The sequence below is a fragment of the Lates calcarifer genome, linkage group LG15 (genome assembly GCF_001640805.2).
Source record: "Lates calcarifer isolate ASB-BC8 linkage group LG15, TLL_Latcal_v3, whole genome shotgun sequence".
Lineage (NCBI taxonomy): Eukaryota > Metazoa > Chordata > Actinopteri > Centropomidae > Lates > Lates calcarifer.
In genome coordinates, this window is record NC_066847.1 from 2715573 (window position 1) to 2725693 (window position 10121).

Here is a 10121-nt window from a genome sequence, read left to right on the forward strand (position 1 = left end):
GACCTTTCTTACTGCACCATCATCTCACCGAAAACTTCACTTCCTCACTGGAAATATCAAAATCCAATGAACAGATTGCTGCAATTTACCCTCCTGTGAAGCAATGTTTCCATTTTCCAACCTTCCAGACAAATTGTCAGGTTTCATATCTAATTATCTCAGTGACTGTCGTGACATTCACTGAACTTTTTAAGCTTCTAAAATGATGAGCATTTTGATCTCAACGACCACATGGCCTTCTCTAATGTGAAATGATGATTAGGTTGCCTCTCTTGTGAGATGTCGTTCATATTACAGTCTCTAGGGGGCGCTGTTAAAGCTTTAGATTTTTCTAAATGACAAATTGAATCTGTTTTAATGTGTTTAGTTTAGTAAATATAATATCCTGCCTTCTCCCGTACTGTCCAAAGAAATCCTCTGTTTTTACTCGAGTCTTTCGGGCTTTAAGAGCAGAAATTTAACTAACTGTTTCTCACTTATTTCTTCATATATTCCGTTTTTTTTTCTTCTGTTCAGCCGCTGCGCGTTCTCACCACAGGTGATTATAACACACCAGCGAGAACGTGATGCAAGTTTTGCTTTAAAAGAGGAAGAGGTGCCACAGACCATGTGACATTATCATCATAAATATCAACCAGGAAAACAGAGTCACAGAGGTTCAACAGAGAAGCAGCGATGAGTCCGACTGAACAAGGCAAGTCAAACCCTTTTCTTTAACACACGTTTAGCTTTCATCCAAATCTTCTGCCATGTTTGTTCTTATGAAGACATCTATGAGGGGAATCCGTCGATAAAAACTTTAATGTGATTTAAGTTTTACTTTCGTTTTTATGTTTTAAAAGGAGTCCTTTGTGTAGAGACTTCAGGTGTCATTGTGTAAACGACAGTAAAATAAAACTGTAATACTGATATAACATGAGGGGAGAGACTGTGGTGATTAATAACAACCGTAGGACAACAGTCTTTAAGAATCTTCTTTTTTCCTTTAGTCATTTTCTGGGAAATGTAAGAACGTTGTGCTGTAAAATGTGATATTTATACAGTTTACACTTTAAAACATTTATTTTTTATTATTTTTAAAATGTATCTCTTATATGAATAATAAGATAAATAAACAGCCAAGGTCATTTCCTCAGGTTGGAGACTCATTATTCACCGGTGAGTCACTGAGTCTTAAGTTTCAGATTCTGTTGAAAAGTCGTGTATGGATAGATAAAGGTTTAGGTTTCTGGTTTACAAACAACGACTCTTTGTGGAGGCAGAAAAGTAGCTCAGATACAAATATGAACTTTTGAATTCCTGAACTTTTTATGAAGTTGTTGAGTCGTTGATCATCCTTCAGTAGATCAGGTGAAACTGGCAGATCTACATTCACTGTCTGACCCCTGAGCTCACTAACCTGAGATTAGATTCCATTATCTGCTGTTTAAACTTATTAAATACAGATTTCCTCCTTTAAGCAGAAAAAAAAAATCCAGTCTTCAACTGTTGTAACGTCATCCTTCATTGTAACCTGATGAGACAATAACTGGTGTTGATGCCTGGTGACAGTGCTTGTTCATCAGTTTCAGTTCTGGTCTTGTGATAGTTCTCATTTGGGGATTTGAGCACAGCTCAATAATTTGACATTTGTGGAAGTGATACTTTGACACTCTGCACCAAGTAGAAGAGAAGTAAAAGAGGCGTTTCCTGCTCCATTTGATGAATATGGTTCAAAATAAGCACAGAGTTAAATCAGCATCTCAGAGACATTAACACAATGTCCATATACATTTCTTTGATCTATACAATAAAAAGTTTCCATCGACTGTTACACTTAACTTCTCTCACTGTGATTCATTTGAATTCCTTTCAAACTGTTGAAAACTGAACATTTGGACATGATAAGCAAATACTTTTCAGACTCCACTCTGCCTCTGTGACCTCCTCATGATACTTTTACCTTTACAGCAGTTTGGTATGTGGATGTCTGCTTTTATCTGCAACCAAAAAGTTACTAAAGACAAAACCCAAATTTAACTTTGTGGGTGTAAAAACTAAAGGTCACTTATGACTATGTGTTGATGAGTTGCTGCTGGTTCGCAGTCAGCTGACTGGCAGTCTGACAACCTACCTGCAGCATATTTATGAAAACCACTTCCTCCTCGTACAGCACTCGCTGTTTAAGCAGAACATTTTATACCTCGTGCAGTCAACTGCCTCAACTGTTGTTACAGCTGAGTATTTGTCAGACATGGTAACTTGTTAAACTTGTTTATTCAGAAACATTTTAAGTTTATTGGCATGTGTCCATTGTTAAATATGTCCAAGTCCCCAACAAAAAATGTTGGGTGTCTGTTTTACAAACCTGCTGGAGTTTATATCAAATTAGTGAAGAAGTAAGTCAATGTCTCTGTCCAAACAAATTTCTTACTTATATTTTACAAAACTACCTTCTTTGCTTTGTCTATTCTGATTGTTGTCAGCCAACGTTTAATGCAACCCCTGAACGCATCTTCGTCTTACTAATCCTCCAGGCTTTGAGATGTTGATTCTGCATGTGTGGTTTTCATGAACTGGAAAGCATTCGTCTGCTTCTGACGTTGAGGCTAGATCTCTGCCAGGCGTATTGTTTTCTCTGTGTTCGCTAGCAGCCGCTTCATCAAAGGTCAGGTGACATCCTGTCGTCTCATCTGGTTTGTATGTGTCCGTTTGGTTACAGGCATGATGCTGGGGAGCCTGCTGCTCATCTCCTTGTGTGTCGGAGCAGCAGCCACATTTGACAGCAGGCTGGACCTTCACTGGGAGCTGTGGAAGAAGACCCATGGGAAGGACTACCAGAATGAGGTATTTCTTTATTTGTTTGTCAAAAAATTCACCTCTACCAGTTGAATATCAGTGTGCCCTCATGCACTCTCTCTGCATGCATTTGTGTTGAGGTGGAGGATGTGCGCCGCAGGGAACTGTGGGAGAAGAACCTGATGCTCATTACCATGCACAACCTGGAGGCGTCGATGGGGCTTCACACCTACGACCTGAGCATGAACCACATGGGAGACCTGGTGAGATGCTCGCTCACTTTGCTGCACTTTACTTTAGCAATTTCTGATTATCACTTCTATTCATTAAGACTGCCCTGAAAGATCAGCAGGATACAGACTAGATACAGTATGATGATGGTTAGATATATTTTAGTAAATGTTGGATTTCCGACAAGCTAGAAGGTAACTGGACCCCCAGGTGGCTCGGTGTTAGCTTTCTGTCAGTAAGCAACTTTGTTTGGGGATATGAAACATTCAAGTACAATATCGGCTTAAAAGATGTGGACCTTAAAGCACAAGGCTGGTGATCAGTATTCACCAGAGCACCAAATGTGTTTTAATCTGCAGTGTAGTGATGAACCTACAGAGAATTATCACCTAAATCTGCAGCTCTCCTCAGCTTTACGGAGCTTTATAACTAGTTCCAGCTCACTGTTTAGCCCTCCAGCCTCAGAGCTCACTCTCACAGTGTTGGCTGGTTTTGCTGCAGCATGCGGTATAAGCATTTAGCAGCTAAAGAGCCACATATTTCCCTCAGGAGTTGGTAGAGACCAAAAACAGAGCTAAAAGAGAGTGAATGTTGAACTTCGATTCACCAGGTGGCCAGAGACACGACTCCCAATGGCTAATGTTGCTTCATAACTGCTAGGTGTGTAAATAAACAGCTGTTTGCACTTGCAAGTTCATAGTGTCGTCTTAAAAGATGATGATAGATCAACATTGTATTTGCAACCTGCTTCTGCTGCCCCCAAGTGGCCAAAAACAAATCAGTTATTGCAGGCTTAAAGATAAATGATGAAACTGTTGAGTTTAAACTATGTAACAATACTGAACAGACAGAAAGAATTGTTTCAGCTCCAGTCACATAAAAAGCTTGAGATACAGTGAAAAAATAAATGACTGTGAGTTTGCTTTCGCCCCATGCAGAATGTAAATGAGTAAAAGTTGCCGCTGAGCGCTGGGCTTTATCTTTTTACCCTTTGGCTCCTCTGTTGGTTCCAACTTTACTTTAACTCTGCTGGTTTAACTTTACTTTGCCTGACAAACAGTTTCTTGGCTCTGGCCTTTGAGACCTGATTGAAGTAATGAGATGATTTCTGCTCTCAGCTCGACCACTGATAAAGCTGACTAGGATACATTTTCCTCACATGCGGTCAGTAGCCTGCAGGATGTCCTGGGTCTGACTTAATAAATGACAAAATCATTCAAACAGCGTATCGGAATATTAACGACGTGGTGTTTGGTTTGTGTCCTTTAACCTGCCTCGCCTCAATCTGTGTCAGACATTTCTGGATAATAGTCAAGCCAAAGTTTAGTCCAGTTCACTCATTGTTTATTCCACAGGAAACATGGCTGATTCGTGAGAACAAAAGGGGAAGTAAACTGAGCTTTCACTGAACTAACTCAGCTCAGGGGGCAGAAAGCTGATACCGTAAAGTAAAGAATAGAATGACCTCATTGGCTTTAGTCTGTGTATGGACAGTTTTATCTGTGGCATAAAATGTGTGCTCTCATGTAACAGAAACAATAAAGAACTGACTGCAACTCTTTTCTTTTTCTTCAGTTGCTCTTTCTCCACAGATTTTAAGGAACAGTTTTTCCTATTTTTCCTTCTACATTAAAAAAGTGTTGGTTAGCACTGTCACCTCTCAACAATACGGCTCTGGGTTCGAACCCCAGCTTGATCGGGGCTTTTGCATTCTTGCAAGTTTGCAAGAACTGCTCGTAGGTGAATGTTTGTCTCTTAGCATCTGTTGAAGAGAAAACATCTGTTAAAAAAAGAACAAGTCAGTAAAGATTTATTAGTGTACAGCCATGTTTTTCAGAGCAAACATACTCTATAAAAACATTGTAGCATGTAACAGATGTTAAATGTGACTTCACACACCCATCACACTGGATAATGGATTTCTGAGTAGAAAAAATAAAATATGGCTTCATTTAAAACCCTGCTAAATGAATTTGGGCCATTTGATACTGACCTCAGTGCTGCCTATTTCATCGTTTGTTATCTGCTTCCCCGCAGACAGAGGAGGAGATCCGGCAGTCCTTTGCCACACTCACTCCTCCTACTAACCTCCAGAGGGCACCCTCTCCCTTCGCGGGGGCATCTGGTGCTGCTGCACCGGACACCATGGACTGGAGAGAGAAGGGCTGTGTCACCAGTGTCAAAATGCAGGTAAAAACTCAACATGGCTCCTGGAATAATCACTGCTGACGGTGGAAGCAGAAACATTTCATGCCACAGTGTTGCAATCAACAATGTCAACAGCTCAGTTGTCTCATATGCCACATTCCTCCCGTTCCTTATTCGTTGAATCAATCAGGAAGTTGTTTTTACCACAACCACTAGTTTTGACATTTCTCTTTTACTTTTTTATTTTTGGTGTTGAAGAATTGTGAGTCTGTTACTCTGCTGTACATAGTGTGTGTGTGTGTGTGTGTGTGTGTGTGTGTTATTTTTGTGGCAGTTTTTATTTTTTCATACTTTAACAATTATTAAAGTTGCGTTGTGGTAAAAAGCTTAGATAACATCATTAATAAACCTTTTTCTAGGAGTTAGTGTAAGAAAAGTGTCGTATTTTAAAAATGTTCTTTCTCAGCATGTTCAAACAAGTTGTTTTACAAAGCAAAGAAAAAAAAAGATTTACAGACCCAACTTATTACAGGCTCGTGTTGTGCAGATGAGTATCGCTCAAGCAGAGACATAGTATTGATTCTGGCATTCCTTCTCTTCTGTGCAACATGTTAAACATAATTGACAAACAAGACTCAGAGAGTCTGTGGAGTTGTTTAACCTCTGAAACTCTGCTGGACCCTGCACTGGCTCCGTCTTTACAGTCTCATACTGAGCTGCCAAACGTGGAAACATTTATAAAAAGATGCACAAGACATTAAGAATATTTGCATTCGAAGAACACTATTGGATTCAGATGTTTCAGTCAGTGTGGGTTTGATGTAGCTTCAGTAAACAATCTCAGTGTTGTATTATAAAATAAAATATGTTGTCTAATTTGTGTATATGACATCAGAGTAACTGCTCTTTTCTATCAAGGGTGCTTGTGGCTCTTGCTGGGCCTTCAGTGCCGCAGGGGCCCTGGAGGGTCAGTTGGCCAAGTTGACAGGGAAGCTGGTGGACCTCAGCCCCCAAAACCTGGTGGACTGTTCCAGCAAGTACGGCAACCACGGCTGCAACGGAGGCTTAATGCACCATGCCTTCCAGTACGTCATCGACAACCATGGAATTGACTCTGATGCTTCATATCCCTACACAGGCAAGGTGAGTGCATGGTTGACAAGCCGTGATCAGAGCTCCACACACAGCTGCTTTGATTAGGCAATAATCCCCAGGTGTGCAGGAAGGTACTGACTTACAATGACCTGCAGGTGTTCTACTGTGTTTGAGTGCACCAGAGACCAGCAGTAAAACCAGGCAAAGTGGAAATAAAGTTGAACTTTTGGGGGGTTTTTTGAGGAAAAAAAAAAAAGATAAAATAAAAAACAGATGATGTTAGATACTCAGAAACTCTTATTTAAAAACAGTTGCACAAACTTCTAATTTAAGAAAGGGAGTAGAGATGAATGTGTGTTGTATTTTACTATATGCATGATCTTTGATGTGTGTTAAAACTACATCTGCAAGTCACAAAGAGAGCAGAGTCTGTGGAAGTAAGTTCAATAGATCAATAGAGTTAGCAGTTGTTTGCACAGTTGTTATAGTTCAATATTGATACGATCAAATTCCATGTTTTTCTGAGTACATATTAATAGTTGGTTTTATTTTGTCTTTATGTGTTAGATTACAGAAAGAAGAGGGTTAATCGATAATCGTTGCCCCAGTTTACAAGAAATTGAAACATAATGTTCTTTTTAATTGTAAACATGAAAGAATCCAGTGCAAACTCAGGTTTACAGTTAACAAATTCATGTATCAGACAACAATGTGGGTGTACGAACAGCAACGAGAAGTTGAGTCCGACCCTTCAGGCTGCAGACAGCAACACTCTTCTCACTTGTCTGTGGTCTGCTGTTAATGTCTCTTTGGAGCAACAATAAATTAATCGGAGCGGACAACATGTTTGTCCTCCAGGCTTCATCTGTTTCGCTGTTGTTGGTGTTTGTGTGGAGGAGGAGGGCAGTTCGGAGCCGATCCGACAGACTGCTCCAGCCTCGCGGAGGTGTCGTGGCTCTAATTCAACCGAAAAATAAATAAAAACTCTGTCTGTGATGTGAAATATTCTCCTAATGAGCACAGTGACTACTGTCTGTGTCTGAAATCCACTTCCTGGCTCACCTGCCAACAACTGGAAAGAAGTAAATAAGGAAGCGTTCTGGAATACATTTTAGATTTTGTTTCATTTGAAAATGTTTTCCCTCAGTCACGCCATAACTTTATTTTTATTTTGTGAGCTCACACCTGCTGCATGTTCTCACATGGGAATGATGTTAACTTTCTTCTAAACCATAACAATCACAAATTAGGACACTGTTGCTTAGTATTGTTTGTAGTTTTACCTTCGATAATTGAACCCTAGTTTGTCCTCTCACTTCAGCAACAACAGTGCCAATACAACCCCACGTACCGTGCCGCCAACTGCTCCCAGTACAGCTTCCTGCCTGAAGGGGACGAGGGGGCTCTGAAAGAGGCGATCGCCACCATCGGACCCATTGCAGTGGCGATTGACGCCACAAGACCCAGATTTACTTTCTACAGGAGCGGTGAGTTACAGAGCATCAGCTCGTCAGCTGCAGGCTCTGGGACGAGATACTGAATAGAATAATTAACAAATGCAGTTGTCAGTGTTGTAATTGGAGTGTGCTATATACGTTGCAATAATTATAATAATACAACTATATATGTAACCTTTTTCTAAATATGTGTATATAAAATCTGAATATTGGCAAAATTAATACAATGAGATGGATTAGTTATTATTTTTACCTCCGTCACTTCAGGAGTGTATGATGACGCAAGCTGCAGCCAGCGTGTGAACCACGCTGTGTTAGCTGTGGGCTACGGCACGCTGAACGGGCAAGACTACTGGCTGGTGAAGAACAGGTGAGACCTTTTCACTGCTCCAATCTTCCCTAAATCCACATCTGGTCCACACATACCTACATATAAACTGAGAATATGTATAGCTACTATATGTTCCTCCCTCTGTGGTCATTTCTGGCTGCACTGGAGGACAAACAGGAAGTGAAACACAGAAGTTAGAGCTCAGTGTCAGCAAGCAAAGACCAAACATTACCCCCTGCTTAAGGATTGGGTATTTTGCTGACGTGACGACAGTGGTTAACTAAATATTCCACAAATGCCTGTTTCCCAAGCAACTATTAACTGAGACTGCAAGGTTGGTGTGAGTCAGGCAGTGTGACAAAATGATGCGTGTGTAATAGAGGAGAAGTGGTTTCATTTCTCATCATTTATTGCATGAAAAACACTGTGACTTCCCAGGCTGCTTCATCAGATTTCAGCTTGTTTCAGTCCTCTTTCTATAGGTCTCACCATACAGTCTTAATCAGCTTCTCCCTGGTGTGTGTGTGTGTGTGGTGCAGATGTATTAATGAGTGGGAAAGATTTTTACTACATTTTTTCCTCCATTTATTTTACAAATGAGAGTTAAGATTGCACCAACACAGCCACGATAAGCTTCAAAAATACAACAACTTATCAAAGAATGAAACGTTTTTAAACCATAAAGAGCTGTTTGAGGTCTAAAAAGTGAAATTATGCATTACTTCAAAAGAAAATTAAAGATTAGAAAAAGCATTTTCTCTCCCCATTAATCATTTCACAGCCTCACAGATTTATCTTGTCACCCTTTTGAAGCAGTCAGACACCTAAGATAAGATAGGTGCTACTATTCTGCAACGTTACATCTTTAAATCATTTTTAAATCACCTAGAGTGAGTCCTCCGAAACCTTTTCAGTCCCATTTCCCCACCTGTGTCTTGTATCCACGTAATGACTGAGGAGACACACCTGTGAAATGGTGGGTGTGGTCAACCTTATAAATACAGGCAGGTTCAGTCAGTGCATTGCAGCACACTGGGGAAGATGTGAGGTCTGTTTGTGCCAAGTTAGCTGATACAACAAATGTCAAAAGCAGTTGGAGTCTTTGGGGGAGTTTGTGACTGCACCTCTTTCTTCTCGAGGCCAATTTTTGGTTGAAAAATATTTAAGATAAACAGATCTTTCTTGTTTTTAAAAAAAAATATCCACCCCTGTCCAAAGGCCTTGTTCTGTGCCTTTTTTAATCGTGTTGTTCTTTTCTGCTCCAGCTGGGGAACAACATTTGGAGACCAGGGCTACATCCGTATGGCTCGCAACAAGAACGACCAGTGTGGCATCGCTCTGTACGGCTGCTATCCCATCATGTAGCTACACAGAGACCTGAACTGAAACTATAGCAAAATTTAACTTCAGTTATTTTTCTATGTATATTTTTTACAGAAACATTTTATGTGAATGTTTTACTACAAGGGCCACAGATGCCAAGTCTTTAAATACTAAAGTTTAACACAGCACAAGTTGTTTTTATTAAACTTATCTGTTTTTTTATTTTCCTACATGTCATCACTGAACATCTGTCTTTTAAGACCGTGTGCTTGTTTGTGTCTGACGGTATGTGTGTGTTTGAATCTGTAATAAAGAGATATATGTCAGTCACAGTGATACACGCCAGGCCTGGATTGACTGATCAGGCTAAAGTCAGCCCTTCATAAATATCTGATGTGTGTTATGTGTCGTAGCTGCAGTTGAGGTGAAGATCTGATTTTACACCACCAGCTGCAGGTTTGTCTGTTAAATCTGCCATAAAAACCGTCTTGACAGGATTCCATTGACTCTTTAGGAAATTGGTTTGTTGGTCAATTTAGCTTTTACATGTTACGACAGAGGGAATGTCAAAATCAATACCAGTGTCTCTGGTAAATATCTGCTGAAAATGTTGATGTGATATCAAACCACACACTATAGGCAAGAAACTCTGTCTTCCATTAGAAGAAAAGCCTTTTGGTGTGTTTATTATTTCTGCTGATCCACTCCATCAAACTGAACTGAACTACTTTACCAAATAAGTACAAAAATGTTGTAGT

General features: G+C 40.1%; 1 protein-coding gene across 1 annotated transcript; it reads left to right on the forward strand.

Moving 5' to 3' along the window:
* The first annotated feature begins 528 nt into the window (after window positions 1-528).
* ctss2.1 (cathepsin S, ortholog2, tandem duplicate 1) lies at window positions 529-9860 on the forward strand. The gene is made up of 8 exons (XM_018676085.2): window positions 529-694; window positions 2702-2826; window positions 2919-3041; window positions 5047-5199; window positions 6076-6300; window positions 7574-7739; window positions 7977-8079; window positions 9306-9860. The coding sequence occupies exons 1-8, from the start codon at window positions 676-678 to the stop codon at window positions 9403-9405; spliced, it is 1014 nt and encodes a 337-aa protein (XP_018531601.1). The 5' UTR covers window positions 529-675; the 3' UTR covers window positions 9406-9860.
* Window positions 9861-10121: the final 261 nt, after the last annotated feature.

Coding starts and splice junctions, on each gene's coding strand:
- ctss2.1 (XM_018676085.2), top strand. Junction 3,042..5,046: donor TGAACCACATGGGAGACCTG/GTGAGATGCTCG, acceptor GCTTCCCCGCAG/ACAGAGGAGGAGATCCGGCA. Junction 7,740..7,976: donor ATTTACTTTCTACAGGAGCG/GTGAGTTACAGA, acceptor CCGTCACTTCAG/GAGTGTATGATGACGCAAGC.